At 44.1% G+C, this 19,662-nt stretch overlaps 3 protein-coding genes across 3 annotated transcripts; 1 reads left to right on the top strand and 2 right to left on the bottom strand.

Moving 5' to 3' along the window:
* Positions 1-2,462: 2,462 nt before the first annotated feature.
* On the bottom strand, positions 2,463-6,380 carry LOC136485499 (disease resistance protein RGA5-like). Its single transcript, XM_066482366.1, has 4 exons — positions 6,127-6,380; positions 5,190-6,017; positions 2,866-4,814; positions 2,463-2,752 (listed from the first exon to the last, which is right to left on the bottom strand). The coding sequence occupies exons 2-4, from the start codon at positions 6,005-6,007 to the stop codon at positions 2,742-2,744; spliced, it is 2,778 nt and encodes a 925-aa protein (XP_066338463.1). The 5' UTR covers positions 6,008-6,017; positions 6,127-6,380; the 3' UTR covers positions 2,463-2,741.
* A 7,286-nt stretch (positions 6,381-13,666) lies between these two features.
* Positions 13,667-14,518, bottom strand: LOC136489428 (UDP-glycosyltransferase 73D1-like). The gene has a single exon (XM_066486070.1). The coding sequence runs from the start codon at positions 14,513-14,515 to the stop codon at positions 13,667-13,669; it is 849 nt and encodes a 282-aa protein (XP_066342167.1). The 5' UTR covers positions 14,516-14,518.
* A 4,029-nt stretch (positions 14,519-18,547) lies between these two features.
* On the top strand, positions 18,548-18,934 carry LOC136489427 (uncharacterized). The gene has a single exon (XM_066486069.1). It carries the CDS (start codon positions 18,548-18,550, stop codon positions 18,932-18,934), a length of 387 nt encoding a protein of 128 aa, XP_066342166.1.
* Positions 18,935-19,662: the final 728 nt, after the last annotated feature.

The raw sequence follows: 19,662 nt of genomic DNA, 5'->3' as shown, positions 1-19,662 counted from the left end.
CGACCTCGAACTTGCCCCATCCCTTGGCTACGCCTCGACTGCACACCAAACGCCCCGGTCTGTGACCCAGAACTCGCCCATCCCTCGGCTATGCCTTGACTGCACACCAAACGCCTGGGTCTGCGACGCCGAACTCGCCCCATCCCTCGGCTGCGCCTTGACTGCACACCAAACGCCCGGGTCTGTGACCCTGTACTCGCCCCATCCCTCGGCTACGCCTCGACTGCACACCAAACGCCTGGGTCTATCACCCCAAACTCGCCCCATCAGGATCCACGACTCCGAACTCGCCTGATCCCACGGCGTGCACCGACGCTAGGATCCACGAGCTCCGTCTCGTCCGATCCCTAAACTAACTGCCTCGATCCCACGGCGTGCATCGACGCTAGGATCCACGAGCTCCATCTCGCCTAATCCCTAAAACCAAACTACTTCGGCTGCGCAATGACGCCTTGGTTGATGACCCCGTCTCGACTAGAAAACACGCACACACACCCGTTGAAAAACCGCCCGACGATTCTGCCCGAACCGCCCGGGGGCTCGGGGGCTACACCCACGGGTGCGCTCGCGCGCACCCGCTGACGAAACGAAAACCTCCCCCGCTGGCAACACAAAAAAACCCCAAGACGATTCTGCCCGAATCGCTCGGGGGCTACACCCGCGGGTGCGCTCGCGCGCACCCATCGTCAAGACAAAAAAAATCCCCCAGACGATTCTACCTGAATCACCCGGAGGTTCGGGGGCTCCTGTTGGGTTCATAAACCCGGGGTCCCACATGGACCAGCTTTCCTGCAAAAGTTCAGCCCAGCAGACGAACGCTGCGAATGAACGCGCAGCTCTTGGGCCGGCCCAAGAGCCTAAACTACAGGCCAGAGGGGCGATCCAATCTCCAACCGAAAGGCCTGGCCGAGGAGGAACGGTGCCTGCTTCCGACTCCGGCCCGCCTCTCCAACCGGAGCGCTCGCTTCGGTCTCCAGCCCGTTGTCGGACGGCCACTCCGACCGAAAGGCCTGGCCAAATACCACTTCCGACTCCAACCGGATGCACCGAACCCTGCTTACAACTCCTCTCTGACTGGCGCAATCAGAGCCGACTGGGACCAAACCGACTGGGGATGCCCGCTCGGTAAGGACCAGGAAACAGATGGAGAAAGCAAAGCAGGGCACCTAAGTCAACCACAATACCGAGGACCGTACCCTGTACACCTGCAGGACAGTACCCTGCGACCTCCTTGACATGACAGAACACAAGCAGTGTTGTAGACGCCGACATTTTCCCCTATAGTATTGCGGGCGCTATTAACTCCCATACGGTAAGGCTCCCCCACGTGCCTCTGGGCATCGACAGTGTTGTGGGCGCCGGCATTTACCGTACCAGGCGAACATAGTTAAAACCCCTTGCACACCTTCGGGTATCAACAGTGTGGCAGGCGCCGACGTCTGCCATACCCAAAGAAGACAACGCAACCTTCCACGTGCATCTGACATTCAACAGTATTGTGGGCGCCTACCATCATCTTGTACACACCGGCGTGGGCAACAAAGCTTAGTAGCATACGTACTCTCTCCCTCTCACTTGTAAGGCAATCCACTTCATCTATAAAAGGGGATGCGCTCCCTCCCAACAGGTAGATTCATTCAGATCGATCAAGTTCACTAGTACACAACAGCAGAACCACAAGGTTCAATCCACGAACACATGCTTGAACACTTAGCTCATAGTGGGGCTCCCATCACTCTCGGCCCTTCCGACCAGAGTCCGATCGGACCTCTTGTACCCCCTATCTTTCTCCTTCTCGTTTTTAACCCCACTGCAAACTTCGAGCACCTGGGCTCAGGAATAAAGTCACCGACCGACTCAAACTAGACGTAGAACACATTGCCTGAACCAGTATAAACCCTGTGTCATTGAGTGCTAGGCCACCTCCGATCACAACGTACGGCAAAACTATAAATATTTACGTGTTGGTCACTTTCTGCACCGACAATGGCTGATAAGCCAGCTTATAATGGCAGCCGAACAGAGCCAAGGGGATCTGTTGTGTCATGTGATGTTAGGCATAGGAAGCGATTCTATGCCCATTTGGATCCAAATGATACCTTGTGACAAGTTCTGGGACATATATCCTCATGACAAGTTTGATGACCTAGATGACACCTCGTGAGAAGCATGGGACCTCAAAAAATGAGCAGCCTTTTGTTACTAATGTTTGTAAAAGACAATAATATTGGAACCTTTTTCCATTATCTAAAAAAAACTAAAAGACTAAAATTTAGCATAGTAGGAAGACCTCCAAGTAAGCAGAAATCATGCACGGCGTGGACATCACACTAGTAGTGCTTGACATTTTTAAAATGCCCTTCAACATTTGCATAGCCGATTCTGTCAGTTCCAGGTACGTAACATTTTGTCTCAAAATGCAGGTCTTAGTCGCTGTAACTCTCATTGTGCTCCAATGTTTTGAAATTTTAATTAACACAAACAAATTCAGTTTATAGAGGTTGCAATTTAACCAACAATTAATTGCGGGTTGCAGATAAGTGAATCTGAATGAGAGAAACAGGAGAAATTAAGGTTTGCAAAAAAAGGGGAAAAGGGAAGAGGCAACAATAAAGAACAACAATTGTAAGCCAGCACATTTTCACCTCTTTTATGTGGCCCAGGCGGCCACGCCCACTTCAAAGCATTGGCTGATTCGGATTGATTGCAGCTGCATGGTTAGAGATCCTTTTCCCAATCCGTCATTTCTCATCTGAAACCGAGATAGAATTGAAGCAGTAGAAAATAATTTTAGAAGAAAGGGAAAACAGCGAGAGGAAGATTTGATCAATGGATGTTTGAACTACGGTAGGTAGGGTAGCACACCTGTGCTTTCAACCAGTTTCCCGTTTATCCGGAGTTGTGGATGATTGGGGTGGATATTAAAGGCATGCTTCAGCGCAGCCACCAATTCGTCGCTGGCGGCTTCAGAATCCAAAGAAACAAAAACCTCCTGGAGCGAAGCAAGGTTCCCTATGCCAAAGTCGAGAGCACCACCATAGCTGCTGGCGATTTCTCTCGCCCATCCTACAGACAGCCATAAATCAAGGCCTCTAAGCCTCGGCATAGCTCCATGCTGAAACACCACAGGTCCAACAAATCCACGGAACTGGCAGTGTCTAAGGCATGAAAACGAACCAGCACAAACCACGAACCCCACAAGGATTCCGAGATCCTCATGGTCTGCAAGAAGACTTAGATAGCGGAGAGCAGGCAACCTCCCGAGGATGTCGAGATCGGCCTGCTGTACCTCCCTAACGGCAATGGATAGCCAGCAGAGGCCCGGAACAAGTGACGGTTTCATCCATGCCGGCAGCATTGAGAACCAGCAGCTCCATTGTGTATACAAACTACAGAGATGTTGAGGGGCGACCCAGGCATCCAATCCACCGATGTTCCTTTCATCATCCTGGCTTAAGATAATAAGATCTTGGATCTTTTGCAGCTTGTGTAGGCACTTGACAAGCTTGTCATTCCATTCATCCAATGAAATATGGAGTACCCTCAGTTCCGTCAGCTGACCCAGCTCTTCTATAATGTCTATGTTGGATTCATCAACGCTTAAAACTGACAGCTTTTCAAGGCTAGTTAGCCTCCCAATACCATTTGGCACTTTCGTTGACATGTGCATGTCCAGGCACATCAAATGTTTAAGCTGAACAACATTTGATGGCAAGCAAGAAATTTCATTATACCGAGTGTCCAGCATTTGTAGAAATTGCAAGTTTCCTATTTCTTCAGGGAGCTCCACGATGCGTGTTGCACGTAGTCCTAGGTACCTCAAGTGAAATAGATTCCCAAGGCACTTATTAAGGCTGTTATCATCTGAAAGATCACAGTGTTGTAAATCCAACACACGTAAAACTTGGAAACTTTGAAAAACTGGTATTAGACTAGAGACCGGTCCCAGGACAACAACTGACCTTACTTGTTGCAAGCTCCTATGTGTCAGAGTCGCAGGATCGTCTTCTTTGCCATTTTGAATGGATAGCCTCCGAATCTTACTTGATGGAGACACTTGGTCCTTACCATTCAATATAGTCACAAAGTTTGCTTCACTTGATAAAAAGCAGATAAGATCAAGCACCATGTCATGTACACTACATTCATATACAATGTCATAGAGGCCATATATGGGTTGGATCATACTTCTGTTTATGAGCTCATTGAAATAATTCTCTCCAAGTTTAAATAGGCTCTTTCCTTGTTTCTCACACTGGATAAAGCCTTCGGCTATCCACATCCATATCAAACGATCCTTTTCGATTATATAATCTTCCGGAAAAATACTCAAATATAATAAGCAAGTCCTTAGATGGGATGGCATATCATAATAGCTAGATGACAAAATCTTTCTCATATTCTCCACATCAAGATTATTCTCGAGACCGGTACCAATGGAATGGTACACCTCATACCAATCCATCTTATTTCTTGCTTTACAAGCTAGCAGACCAGCCATCGTAATAATAGCCAAAGGTACACCAGCACATTTCTTTAGTATTCTATCAGATAATTCAGCCAACTCATCCGGGCATTTTTCTGTGTATTCACTGTTGTCGCTGTTTTCATTACCAAATACTCTTCTGTACAGTAATTTCCTCGAATTATTCTCAGAAAGGGGTTTCAACTTGTAAGCACCACCGGCTTTTTCAGCAACATCAACATTACGTGTAGTTGTAATAACTATATATCCAACATCATTATCAGGCAAAGCACATTTAATCAGTTTCCAGACTGAGATATCCCATATGTCGTCGATAACAACAAGATACCTATACATACAGTAAATTGTCAGTAAAAACTAACCTAGGAGGAAAATAGAATTAGAATCAATTGGATTAAGTTACAAACACCTTAAACCTGAGATAGTTAGGTCCAATTGGATTAGCAACTATGTAAACAAAATTGTCCGTTAAGAATATATCTTTTCCAAATAAAAAAATAATTGCACCTCGGAAAAGAAGATTGTTGTCACTGCAATTTCATTTCCACTCATTAATGATGTGAAAAAGCTTAAGTGGTTGTATTTTCTTTACCAGGACATGCATGAAATTTCTCACTGACCGTGTGCATACACACTTATATGAAATGGAGGTCGTAAAATAAAACTTTATATGTATAAACTGATGGCATAAATGCTTCCGTACCTTTTCGATTTAAGGAATTCTCTAAGTTGATTGATGAGCCGGCTCTCATCCAATGTTTCTTCATTGATGCTTTTGCCAAGATCATAGAGCAATCCCTTGAATAATTTCTTGATGTCTGGAGTCTGGGATACCGAGACAAAAGCACAACAATCAAATAATGCTCTAATCTTCTCATACACTGCTTTGGCAAGAGTAGTCTTTCCGAGGCCCCCAAATCCGACAACGGAAACTATCTTGCCTTGCTGCAAGGGTACTCCATTACCATCCATCAGTACCTTGATTAGCTCGTCTCTTGACTCATCAATTCCAACAAGCTCTTTTGTGTCGGTGTACAGAGCAAATAAACGAGGGTCCACCACAGTAGTTGTGGTAGGCTTATCAACACCATTGTTAACAACACCGTACCTGAGGCGCCTCTCGTGCACCTCAGTGACACGACCCATGATGTCTTTTATCTCGGTAGCAATCACACGGCGAATCTTAGCCTTTCTGAACAAACCAACACTTCTATCAACGAATTTTCTAATACCATGCAGCGTGGCTGACTCATGGCCCTTTCCGTGCAGCATAAATGTGTCGATAGTGTCCTCTATATCATAGGACAGCTCCCTCAAATCCCTAGCCCAGATCTTGTCTTGAATGTCAAGCTGGTCTAGTGGCGTGCTAGAGACCATGTCAAGGGCACCTTTCATGCTCTCAAGCTCAGATTGGAGAAACCTGATCTCCCCCTTCACGCCCTTTTGCAGGTTGTACTCCCCAATAAGGAGATCACCGAGCTTGGTGATGACGCTTGGTATTGCCCCCGTTACGATCTCCATGGATCATATCCTGGACGAACACAAGGAGTGTGAGGAAAGTGTGGAGATGAATGTGCCGCGGAGGTATTCAGAGGACTGAACTCTAGGAGCTATTCGTAGGAGCACGAGCTAGGACTCACCCAGTCTCCGGCCACCGCTAGTCACGAATCACGCTCCACTGGTTGCCGGATTCGATGTTGCTTCCGCCAGCAGCGCCAAGCTTGCAGCTCGGCTCTTGCTGCTGCCTTGGAACAGAACCGAAGATGAGAGATGAAGGAAATCAATGGAAGATATACAAGGGGACAGGATTAGATGTGGCTACAGCAAAAGGCAAAATTATTGCTTATCCGCATCTTCTTTTGCACCCATCGTATTTGAACTATGGATGCCCCCACGTCTAGTCCTCCAGACCACATCCTTTCGGTGGCTACAGCACCTTCTTTCTCCATTATCATTGCGTCGGTGTAGCTGGAGCAGAGGAAAGGGAGCCCAGGAGAGCTGAAGAAGAAAGGGACGGCAGAGAATGGCTTGCTTTTTCATTCGTACGTGTTTTATGTTTGGTGGGGTTCCAAAGCAAACAGAACTGCGCTGTAGCTTGCAGATGCAGAATTCCATATCTCCATGCTAGATTCCGGTTCATGTTTCCCTCTTTCTCCATATCCGAATATGCAAGTAAGAATGTAAGATCATGCTGCGCCTAGGTTCCTGCACTCACGTCAGGCGTACACACACGTGCTGAATTTGGACTTTGTATTTTGTTGCCATATATGGGCTGATATCCAAAAATCCAAACAAATTCTCGTATTGTTGCTGGAAACCGCAGACCAGTCTTCGGAAAGATCAGACATGTTTGGGATCGTAACTTGACAAATGTCTTTGCATTCGCGTGCTGTTAATAGATACTCTGAAAAATCCAGCCATGCAAATATACTTGTGCTCACGTACATATGCTTTGCATAATAAATCCCAATAGCGATTCAAGGGCGACAACTAAGGCATCAGCAACTTCCACGGCATGACAACATGGAGACTTAGATTTCCGAACGACGACATCAAGGTGGAGATGATGTTGCCTCCATGGAATAATTTCTCCGTTCTCTTCTTTATTTTGTTGTGGTTAGATCTGACCATGATGAAGGACTAATGAGAATAAGTATGCCCCCTCAAGCCAATTACCGGTATTGAGTTGGGGAGATTCTGTAACACCCCAAAATTTGCCTCTTTTGAAAATAGGTTTAAAATAATTTATTTGTGAATTTTTGTGCACATGAAATATAGGAAAATAAAATTTTTTATTTAATTAAAATTCATCATAAGGTTTAGTAATATGTTTGTGCATACATGCCCTTGCATTTGATGTATTTGATTGAGTGGTTTTGATTGAAAATTTAAAATGGTTAAAATTGCTTTTGCAAATGAAATAAAAAAATGCTTTGAAGTAAAAGAAAAGAAAGAAAAGAGAATTAGAAGTAAAAGAATTTAAAAATGTTGTAAAAATTATTTTTGAGAACTTACCAAAAAATTCTTATTTTTAATTTAGTTGAAAAGTGTATTTAAAGTTCCATTCAAATTTGGTTTGGTTCATATTGAAATTGGTTTAGAAATAGGAAATGGAAAAGGAAAAGAAGAAGAGAACCCTCTCTTCTCCCCTTAGGCCTGAGGGCCGGCTTCCACCTCTTGCTCAGCCCAGCAGCTGGCCTGGCCCTCTTCATTTCCCCGCATGGGCCGAGCCGGCCTAGTGCGCCCTCTCCTTTCTCCCTTGGCGCCCGGTCCAGTTCCCTTATTCCCGCTTAGCCCAGTAAACCAGGCCGCAGCCCAGTCACCGCGTAGGCCCATGCGCGGAGCCGTGCACCTGCCTCCCCTTCATGCTGTCACTGCCATCATGGCCCACCTGTCAGTCGTCTTCTACCCTACGGCGTCACCGAGCCAGACTCCGCCGCCGTCGCCATGGACTCCACGTCCGTCCCGCCTCCGCGTCGGGCCGAGAGTCCCACGCCACCCCGTCATCGCCTTGCCGTGCCGCCCACGTCACTCCGCCCCTATAAAATCCAGAGCCTCTGTGTCGCCTCGCCTCTAACCGCGCCGCTGCCGTGAAAACCTAGCGCCGCCGCTTGCAACTTCAACACCGAGCACCGCGCATCCTCCCCGCTCCGTCTTGGATCCCAAAAAGAATTGTGGTGAGTTCTCTGTACACTGCCCTTCATCTCTATGCTTTTGGTTTGCTCCGCCGTGGACCGTAGGCCCTTCTCCATGAGCTCCGGCGAGCTCTCTTTGGTCCAGCCATGGCACCGCCGCCGTCTCGCCCGTCGTCGGCAGCCCCTCCCTTCTCTCTCCCCGTCTTACAATCTCCACTGTCAATTCCCGATCCGGTGGCCCTGCTTTGCCTGTACCGGTTCGGCCGGCCAATCTTGCTAAAGAGTCCCTGCGTTTTTCAATAATAGAACTCGCAGTCCAAAATGTTTTTCTCGATTCTGTTTTCTTCTTTTGAAAGCGTATTTTGTTTCGGTTAAGTCTAAAATATGTTTTTCAGTTATTTACAGATTTGCCACTGATTTTGTTTTAGCCATAGTTTCTCCGTTCTAACTCCGATTTTACCCGTTCAACTTGCGTTAGGTTCATAATTTCATAATCTACATGTTCATACTACTGTTAGATATGTTTTCAACTTTTAAAATTTGAGGTTAGATTTAATCTATTATTTTAATAAAGGAAATCTTGTTTATTTCATATCTTTTGCGTTTTAGGTCCGTTTTCACCCATTCAAGTTGTGCTCGATTCATTACAACGAGATCTACGTATTAGTGACAATGTTTATCATGTCACTACTTCTAGAATTTCATGGTTTAAATCATATCTTGATTAATAATTATGCAACTGGATTTTATAAATAAAATATAATTTGTTTTACTTTAGTTTTATAATTCAGATCTAAATTTGACTTAATTTATAATATCTATAAAATATCTTACATATATTTTTATATAATTAGAACACATGAAGCTAATAGTTTTATGAGTAGATCTTTCGATAGATGTATCTTTTTCACCGTAGCTCCGATTAGCGTGTTTTTTGCGTCTGTGTGTTGATAGCGAGATGTAGATCCGCTTTACAAACTTTTCATCTTGATTTTATGTTTGGTGTACTGTTCTAATTTAGATTTATTGTTTTCTTCATGTATGATTGTATGGATGCTTGTGTGGTGCTTTATGATTTCGTCCAGTCGGTGAGATATACGTGGTGATCAAAAAGAAGAAGAACGTTGAAGATTAAAGCTTACCGAAGGATCGGTGTTTAAGGCAAGTATAGCATGCGATCTTCCTTATTGTCCTATACACCTTTAATCATTTAATTCATACTGCATGTGTCTACCTTGATTGTCACTAAGGATTTCCTAGTACTTTGTATCTTGTGCCTTGATACCTATGGGGTATTGCATTGGGTAGTTTGATGCTAGTGCTCCACTACAACCATGATCTTGTAACTTGACTAATGTAATATGCAATAAACATTAAAAGATGCTTTTTAGCAACATGAAACAAGGGGCTAGAGCATTGGGATATTTTATGGTGCTCTAGATTCCTCTCCTTAAGGACTTATCTATAAGTGATCAATCAGGACTTACAGTACAGCTGTGAGGGCTATATGGCTCTGGTTTTAGCTCAGTATGAGGACTTTTTTTAGCTTGTTAGTGGTTACCTTTATGGCATAAGAGGGGTGTGTTCCGGGTTGGATATAGTGCGGCCTCTGTCCGTCAGTGTATAGGCTATGTGTTATTGTGCCTGACGAAAGGGGAGCTCTACATTCGTAGGCCACAGAAACCTAGTGGCCCTAACTTGTTAGACGAACCTTTGAAAGGCTTCATAGTGAACCCTGCCGACCTTCCTTAGAAGTGGGTCAAGAGATTAGCTACCTCGGGCGAAAGGGTAAATCACGACTCACAGTGAAAGTGTACAACCTCTGCACAGTGTAAAACTAGTATATCGGCCATGCTCACGGTCACGAGCGGCCTTGGAACCCTTACGGAATAGATGATCACTAATGGTTAATGATGATGAACACGGATGATACTGATGATGAATATGCTCATTAATGATTACTGTTTATGCTATGCATTATTCATGTTTACCTTATCATGTGTTTATATGGGCTTGTGATAAACTTGTTGCTACTCCTATGCTAAAATTATGATCATTAAAAGCTAATCGCAGTTAACCAGTGTCAGCCGTTTGAGCCTCATGAACCCCATGTTATATTTGTTGAGTACGACATGTACTTACGTTTGCTTTATTTTTTTCACATATTTGGATAAAAATCCCGGATGGGTACCAGATTGCTAGTTTGGAGGAATTAGGCTTGTGATCAATCAGTCAGTTGTCCCTATGGAATTGGGGTCTTCACCTGAAGATCGGAGTTGTCTTTCCGCTGATTGCTATCTAAGGTTATAATCTTTATACTAATACGCTATGTATTTAAGCATTGTCTTTTGATATTACCCTTACTTGTAGCTATATGTGATATTTGACTTCCTGGGCTCACATATGGTGTGTATCTGGTTTTGTCCTCAAAACCGGGTGTTACAGATTCAGAATAGTTTTCTCTATTCTTTCGTGGCAGATGGAAGAAGAAGGAAGACACCAGAAAAAAGAAGTTTCTTAACTCTGCTTGTAGGAATGTTGGCCATCGTTCGTTGGGCATCTGTTTTCAGACGTTTTGCTGAGTGTTTGCCTGTGCGGTCATCAATATGAATCGTCATATAGGTTTAGGATTGAGATTTCGAGCTATATTAGATGAACAGTTTCTAGGTATACGAATTGTATCCCAAAATGCTGGTAACATGATGATGTACTCTGCTATATTTTAATATAATTCTTCTTTCATCTCAAAAGAAATAATAAATCCCAATAGCTTGGTTCATAATACTTCATCTATCAATGCCTGTGCTCTGAACCGGTGCATAAATCTCGTGAGATACCAGACCCTCTCTGATGAGGCCAACCAATCGATCAAATTGTCTGCAGTATCCAAACTTGTCAGATGTTATTGGTGTCTAAAACTTCATGTGACAAAACAATCATAACCCTGAACAATGCTGCTAAGCTTAAGATACATCTCTTTAATTCCTTGTCATCAACCCATATACACTCGGCAAACTAAATTGAGCAATCGCATGTATTAGGTAAATCAAGCCAAGTGATCATGCATATTTGGAAAAATTAGAACATCAACACCTAGATCGGCAGGCCAGATCTGGCGAGGAGCGGTTCTTCAACGACGCCTTCAAGGAGGAGCATGACGCCGGAAGACACCATCGCCGTTGGCACCGGTTGTGAGCCCAGCACGGCTTTCGCCAAGAAACCACCATGACAACCAAGCGGCACGTCATCCATGTGCCATCGCCAGTCGTCCCCAGCCCAGGGGCACCGCAGCCAGATGCCCGGTCGCATCACACACGAGACCAGGGACACATGGAGCCCCACAGCCCACACGCCCTAGCAGGCAAGGACACCGGGGGGGCACGTTTAGCCGAGGACAGCGCCGAGCATCATGGTGACGAGGCCCGAGCCGAATAACCTAGCCCTAGACTAGATCCGGTATAGAAGGCTCTGGATCTACCAGCTGCTGGCATCACAAACGTCGAGGTAGCCGGAGCACCGAGCGTAGCGAGGAAGAAGATGGAGGGGGAGCGAGGAGGGGGAGAGGAGGAATGGAGCGTGGAAGCTTTTTGGGCTGCAGCGGAGTCGCCCCTCGTATCGCTCAGGGAGGCGACTTAGTGGCACACGGCTTCTTCTTTTTTCCCTCAGCAAAACAACAATTGATGCTTGCAGACACAATGAAATCCACAAGTCACAATTGCATAATTTTTTAATATTGATTGTGTTAAATAGTAAATTATGATTCAAAAAGTGGGTAGAGCATGTGTCCTTCCTATATAGTGTCTTGAGAATAACTCTCCTTCACATAACATTCTCTTTCTGCAATCAAGTGCTAAACCATAGTCAAGCTTAGTAAAATATAGTAATAATAATCTTCAATCAACTACATAAAAAATCAAATAAAGACCCCGTGCAACACACGAGTTGATGGACTAGTTACTATAATCGGAGGGTGGTACAAACACACCCCTAATCAAATGGTGGTACCACAACATATCTCTGGAGATATTTGAGTCACACTTTTTTTTTATCAGTTTCCCTCTCAGCCTTATAATTGATGGTTTAGTGAAAGGCATCTTGGACCCCCTCATGTCTCTATCGTCTATTCACATCTTGCAATTCACTCGATTCCCATTGGGGCTCTTCGATCGAGTCTGCCCCTGATCCCAGCCTGGGGTGACGGCGGACGTTTGGATCCTTCCGGTAAAATTTAGCTGTGCTAACAAAAAAAAGCTAACACTGTTCAGGTCACATAGGATGTTTGATGCCGATTAGGGAGACTAAACATGAACTAATTATAAAACTAATTGCATAAGCCAGGACTAATTCGTGAGACGAATCTATTAAGTCTAATTAATCTATGATTAGCACACACATTGGCAAATCATGGACCAATTAAGCTCAATGAATTCGTCTCATGAATTAGCCACGGCTTATGCAACTAGTTTTGTAATTAATCTATGTTTAATGCTCCTAATTAGGCTCTAAACATGCTCTTAGGTCGAAACCAAACAAGCCCTTGTATTCTTAGGAGTAACTTTGCCGTAACTTCAAATTGATATTCAATGGATCACACGATAGGTTATATAGTGGTTCGACTCCATCACTGCATCACATCTCAAGTCCTCCACTACCTTCAGACAAGTCTCTCAAACACATAATAAATGATATATATAAACATGCTTATATACTGTCTGTTCGCTGGTTGGTTTCTGGGCTGATAAGTCTGGCTGGTGCTGGTTTGTTGTGAGAGAAAAACATTGTTGGCTGGCTGATAAGCCCTGACTGAAACCAACAAGCGAACAGGCTGATAATCTCAAAGACATGAAACAAATTTGATGAGATGTAAATCACTCATCACAAGGCTGAACACCAGCTAGTTTATTCAGAAAAACCTAATTAAATGTGACATGGTAACTAACCAATCATGAAACCAAAGATTGGATTAGCTTCTCCAAATTCATGTAGGACGACACCCTTCTCTGATGCTCCATTTGCCTTGGCCTTCAGCTCCTGAGCCTTCCTCCTCCTCTTCTCCCCTACGTCGTCCTGATCATCAGCCTCTCCAAGGCCTTCGCCACGGGTTTTATTCTAGAGAGGTAATTTTTTTTTTGTCTTTAATGACATGTGCTCTCACCACCTTCGCTATTGATTTGCATTGAGAAGTGTGCTCACACACATCTTAATGTAGTGCGTACACACCTCTCAATACAAATACAATAATGGAGATGGTGAGAGCACGTGCCCTTAAGGGCACATTTAATTTAACTTTTGTTCCATACCCACCTCCGCCTTGACATCCGCTATGCTGCCGTTGAGCTTACCAGCACTGAGGACATTTTCTGTTGGCTTTGTCACGCCTACGGATACCCCACAACACCAAGCACGTCCATGATGAGCCTCTCGTTGAGAAACTGCATGCTCGGCGAAAAGCGGCCAAGTTGCCATGGGCATACCGGCGGCAATGGCCTCCAGAGTCGAGCCGCACCCACGCAGTGCGTGAGGGAGCCGCCGACGGCGCGGTGAGCTAGGATGGCGACCTGAGGAGCCCAGCCTCGTGTGTCATGGCCTGTGGATCGAGATGAGGTGACCGGCACAGCGAGACGGGGCCTATGGCGACGACGGTTTTGCCGGTCGCCGCCGCGAGAAGCTCGCAGGAGTCGTGCTCCAGCTCGTCGAAGCTGTTCACGACCACGCCGTCCACGGCCACGTCGAAGTCTCGTATCTCCTGCATCGTCGTCCCAGCACCCATGGCCGTCGACGGCGCGAAATGCGGCGGTAGCTGCAAACGTGACACCCTGCACTCGAACGCCGGCAGGACTGGGATGTCGACGAGCTCGTCCGCTGACGAAACCGCCTCGTGTGGCCTGTGCTTGTAGAGGTACTCGATGCAGAGCAGGGCGAACACGCCGAAACCGTGGAAGATGTAGCACGGCACGCCGAGCTCGCGCGCCAAGCCGAGCGCCCACGAGTGGCACATCCCGGCGACGACACAGCTGGGCCGGCGCGGCATAGCATCGCCGCGGCAGTAGCGCGCCACGGCCTCGCCGAACAGTCCGTTGGCAGCGAAGAAGCGGGGCACGCCCGCGGGAGACCGGAGGAGGTCCAGCCTCTCGCAGCCCTCGGGCAGGCCGCCGGCCTCCGCCGCTGGGAACGGGATCGCGGTGACCGTGATCGTCGTCCCCGCCGGGCCGGCGCCCGGAGGTAGAGGTAGTGGCGTTGTTGTTGCGAGGTCTTCCACGCGGGACCGGATGATGGTCACCGCCGCGCCGTGGGAGGCCCGGAGGCGGCCGATGTCGGTCATAGGGATGATGTGGCTGATGCCTCCTTGCCACGGAACGAGCACGAAGTGTGGCTCCGCTGTTGCTCTCTCCATTTCCTTCCGATCTCACTATTAGCAGCTCTTTGCATTGCACACATACACGACACACATATATCCTCATTGACTTGGGAGAAAAGTCGCTGCTCGCGATTAATGGTCGATGCAATCCAACAAAAGATCTGTATGTATGCCGCTGGGGTGGTACTACAAACTGGAGTAGTAGAAAACCATGAAGTAACAAGTACCGATGATCCTACTCCGCGTACACGTAATCAGCAACACAAGCTAGACGTGATTTTTCGAAGGATAAACTATCTGAAGAATTGGGACCGGGCACGTTGTACGTGATTCACAGAACAGAGCATGCCGTCAGCACTATCGTATCCAGTAACCCTCATTGCACACCGAAACAGAGCCAGCTTCGTAGTCGCAATAATCTGTCACTAAAGTACCCATGTTTAGTTTTTGTTTCCGTGTTTGCATTTTCATCAGGCCGGTACAGTGGCCTACGCCTACCAGTCCCCAGGGGAAGATCCCAGGTTGCCCTGGCCCCGCATCATTATGTTTTTCACGGAGAAAATTCCCTTGCTTTTGTATGATGTATACCAAGTACACCTAGCCCCGCATCATTGAGATCAGCAAGCGGCAGTAGTAGTTTCATCAGCAAACAAAAAGTTAATTCAGTCTCTCTTTTTTTTTTTTTTTGCGAGACCCATAACGCTCACGTACAGTGGCGGATGCACGATGCGGGATAAGGGGGGCTAAAACAATGGAGATGTTGATTTGCATGAAGATTTAATGGTGAAATCAAGCTTTTGCTACAGTAATTATGCTTGAAATCAGGAAATTAGGGGGGCTGGAGCCCCCCCCAGCCCCCCCCTTTGGATCCGCCGCTGCTCACGTACACGAGCGCACACTCACCTCTATGAATTAGTCGACGGACACGTCGTATGCCACTGAAAGAATAACGCCGTTAAATCCTAGAATAAATCTAGAAAAATACGAGCATCCGTCTCAGGTCGGGAACTTAAACCCAAGTAGTCAGGTTCCACCACAAGGAACCCAACTAGCTAAGCTATGCTCAATTCGCTACTTCAGTCGTTTGTTGGGTATATGAACATTTATGTCTTGTTTGGAATAGCTTTTATGAGCTGTTTATATGTCTAAAATAAGCTAAAACTAGAAGTTAAATGACATGATTTTTACTTCTTCTAGCCACATGTCAGGATCGTTCCTGCGCATAGTCCGGCACCGGATATTGATACACCGATACAGATGTAGCGATACAGTGATATGTCATTTTCCAAAAACAATATAAATATATAAAAAAACAGAAGCAGGTATCTACTCAAACATTTTTCACTCTAGCAGAACAATCAACAAATAAAATGGCTAAACATAGACACAAGTAGAGATAGGTAATCCGATAATCCATCAAAGATAGCATAATACTTGGTGTTACAAAGATTAAGGTCTCAACGATTAGAGATAAACTAGTCCATTAACCCATGCTCTGGCAAGGCTAGAATCTTAGGAGACATAAGCATATTAGTTATTGTTTAATATATTTGGCTGATAAATGTTACTTATATAAATTTGTAACTTTTTTCTTTTGTTCATTTAATTTATAAATATATGTACCATAGTTTATGGATATTTAATTATTGTTTGCAATAACTTATAGTAGTATTTAGATGTAGAATTAAGTGATATTTTTATTTTTTATAACAGTTGAGGTTGATAATTGAGATACAAATTAAAATGTGTTACTTTATGTTATCTTTCGTAATAGCATATATGAGTAATTTGAATCCAAACTTAGGGGTTACTTTGCATTAACTTTCATAATAGCAATGTGGGTAATTTATAAAAGATATTAGGGGGTTATGTTAAATTGTTTTTCATAATGGTAGAAGTGCGTAATTTAGATATAAATTTATTTAATTTATTTGAATTATCTTTCACAATGACAGAGTTGGTTAATTTAGATATAAATTTAGGGGGTTAATATAAAATATTTTTCATAATAGCAAGAGTGGGTAATTTAGATATAAATTTAGGTGGTTATTTTGAATTATTTTCATAATGGTAGAGTAGATAATCTCAATATAAAATTAGGGTTTTCCTTTATGTATTTTTCATAATGGCAGAGTTGGGTAATCTTTTATAAAACATAATAGATCCAATGACTATTATTGATTATGATGATGAGATTCTACCAAATTAAGGGCTAGATGTTTATGATTATTTTGAGAATTTCTAGACTTATCTCTTTTTATAGCGCATCCGGTGAGAATTGACGTGGAGACTCAGTTGGGGCCTCCAAAGTGATTGTAAGATGGTAGAGGTGGGTAATTTTTTTTATTATAGAACAAAATCGATCCAATTATTGTAATTGATGATGATAATAAGGGTATACCGAAATAATGGCCAAATATTTTTAATTATTGTGATAATTTTAAGGATTTATTTTTTCTAGCGCGTCTCCGAGAATAAACCTGGAAGTACGATGAAAAAAGGACGAATGACAAACTGGCGGTTTCCTATTTCTTCATCGTTGACAAAAATTGTGTCCTTGTCACACCCAATTTTAAGAACAAAAGAGGATGTATAAAAGTCTTATGTGCACCCCAGGAATGGTCGCACACATAAGTGGACAAATTGTGAATTGTACCAACACAATGTTTATTACATAGCGAATAAATATTCAACACATAGTCTCAAACATAAATATAGTAGCTACTAAGATAACTCTCTTGCAGAAACTCCAACAGGGACGTCAACTGGTGAACACCAAGCCTAATACTCATCACGATAATCTTCAATCCAATCTTGATCTGTTACCCATCCGGGATTTTTTCCAACATAAAAGATAAAGCAAGGCATAAGTACATGTCGTACTTAACAAGATAACTAAGGGTTCATGAGGCTCAAATAGTTGACACTGGTTTAATGCGGTTAGCATTTAAGTCATCATCAAGTTTAGCATTTATTAACATCAAGGTAGCAATAATCCCATAACACATGAATAATCAATATCTTAAACAAACATAAATGATCATCTTAACAAGTAAAAGTCATTATCCCTTAATGTAAGTGTTCCAAGGTCCCTCGTATACGTGAGCACGGCTAGTATACCAGTTTGTTAACTCTGCGCAGAGGTGTACACTTTCACTGTGAGTCATGATTTCCAAATGTATGGGTTTGCAAGGTTCAAAACACCGGAAATCATATAAAGCCACCTAAGAGCTCGTCTAACCGGCCTCCGCAAGAGAGTTATCTTAGTAGCTACTATATTTATGTTTGAGACTATGTGTTGAATATTTATTCGCTATGTAATAAACATTGTGTTGGTACAATTCACAATTTGTCCACTTATATGTGCGACCGTTCCTGGGGTGCACATAAGACTTTTATACATCCTCTTTTGTTCTTAAAATTGGGTGTGACAGATTGGTATCAGAGCCAGGTTATGATTCAATATGGGTGATTGTGGATCGTTTGACTAAAGTTGCTCACTTCTTACCTGTCAAGACCACTTATAGAGGACCAAAGTTAGCAGAACTATACATGGAAAGGATAGTGAGTTTGCATGGTGTTCCAAAGAAGATTGTGTCTGATAGAGGTTCGCAGTTCACTTCTCATTTTTGGAAATAGGTACACACTTCGCTGGGCACAAAGTTGAATTTTAGCATAGCCTACCATCCTCAGACTGATGGACAGACAGAGAGACTTAATCAGATTTTAGAAGACATGTTGAGAGCATGTGCGTTGTAGTATGGTACTAGTTGGGATAAAAGTTTGTGTTATGCAGAGTTCTCATACAACAACAGCTATCAACAGAGTCTCAAGATGTCACCGTTTGAAGCTTTGTATGGGCGTAAGTGTAGAACACCCTTATTTTGGAATCAAACAGGTGAAAATCAAGTGTTTGGACCAGATGTGCTTAGAAACGCTGAAGAGCAGGTGAGAAAGATTAGAGAGAACCTGAGAGTGGCACAAACCCGTCAGAAGAGCTATGCAGATAATCGAAGAAGAGACTTGGTATTTGAAGAAGGAGATTATGTCTATTTAAAAGTATCACCTATGAGAAGTGTGAAAAGGTTCAACATGAAAGGTAAACTAGCACCAAGGTATATTGGTCCGTTTAAAGTTTTACAGAGATGTGGAGAAGTGGCTTATCAATTAGAATTGCCTGAGAACCTGTCTGGTGTCCATGATGTGTTCCATATGTCTCAACTTAAGAAGTGTTTACGTGTGCCAGAGGAGCAAATACCATTAGAGGAACTTGCTATTAAGGATGATCTGACATATGAGGAGTTTCCAATTAAGATTATGGATATAGCTGAGAAAGTTACAAGAAGCAGAACAATTAGGATGTGCAAGGTTCAGTGGAATCGGTATTCGGAAGCAGAGGCAACTTGGGAAAGAGATGATGAATTGAGAAAGACATACCCACAGTTGTTTGAGTAAGCACAGCCTAATCTCAAGGACGAGATTCTTTTAAGGGGGTAGATTTGTAACACCCAAAAAATTTACATCACATTGAAATAAGTGAATTTGAATTATTAGTGATTTTGTGAGCATGCAAATCTAGTTAAATAAATAATTTTTGTGAAAGTAAAATTCATCCTAAGGCTAGAGACATGTGGATGCACTCATGGTGGAGCATATTTTATTTGTGATGGACCGGTTTTTGTTGCATGTGAAAAGGAATTCAAAACCCTTTTGAAAATCCATTTGAAAATTCTGGAAATAAAAAGAAAAAAATGGAAATCCCTTCTTCTCTGTTCTGGCCGCGAGGCCCATCCTTCCCTCTGGCCCAGCGCGCAGCAGGCCTCCTTCCTCCTCCTTCTTGGGCCGAAGTCGAGGCCCAGCTTACGGCAGCCCACAGCGGCAGCAGCCCTCCTCCTCTCTCTGTCTCGCTATAAGTGGTCCTCTATAAGTGGTTTTGACAGGTAAGAAGTGAGCTTCTGCCGCTGTGGGCTGCCGTGAGCTGGGCCTCGACTTCGGCCCAAGAAGGAGGAGAAAGGAGGCCTGCTGCGCGCTGGGCCAGAGGGAAGGATGGGCCTCGCGGCCAGAACAGAGAAGAAGGGATTTCCATTTTTTTCTTTTTATTTCCAGAATTTTCAAATGGATTTTCAAAAGGGATTTGAATTCCTTTTCACATGCAACAAAAACCGGTCCATCACAAATAAAAT

This window comes from Miscanthus floridulus, chromosome 10 (genome assembly GCF_019320115.1).
Source record: "Miscanthus floridulus cultivar M001 chromosome 10, ASM1932011v1, whole genome shotgun sequence".
In the NCBI taxonomy this organism is placed as follows: domain Eukaryota; kingdom Viridiplantae; phylum Streptophyta; class Magnoliopsida; order Poales; family Poaceae; genus Miscanthus; species Miscanthus floridulus.
The sequence above is the reverse complement of the archived record's forward strand: the minus strand, read 5'-3'. Positions and strand labels throughout refer to the sequence as shown.

Bases quoted from the DNA above. Each gene is read 5' to 3' on its own strand.
- LOC136485499 (XM_066482366.1), bottom strand. From the start codon at position 6,007: ATGGAGATCGTAACGGGGGCAATACCAAGCGTCATCACCAAGCTCGGT. The intron at 4,815-5,189 runs GTACGGAAGCAT...CTGTATGTATAG, and splicing joins GAATTCCTTAAATCGAAAAG to GTATCTTGTTGTTATCGACG.
- LOC136489428 (XM_066486070.1), bottom strand. From the start codon at position 14,515: ATGGAGAGAGCAACAGCGGAGCCACACTTCGTGCTCGTTCCGTGGCAA.
- LOC136489427 (XM_066486069.1), top strand. From the start codon at position 18,548: ATGAGAAGTGTGAAAAGGTTCAACATGAAAGGTAAACTAGCACCAAGG.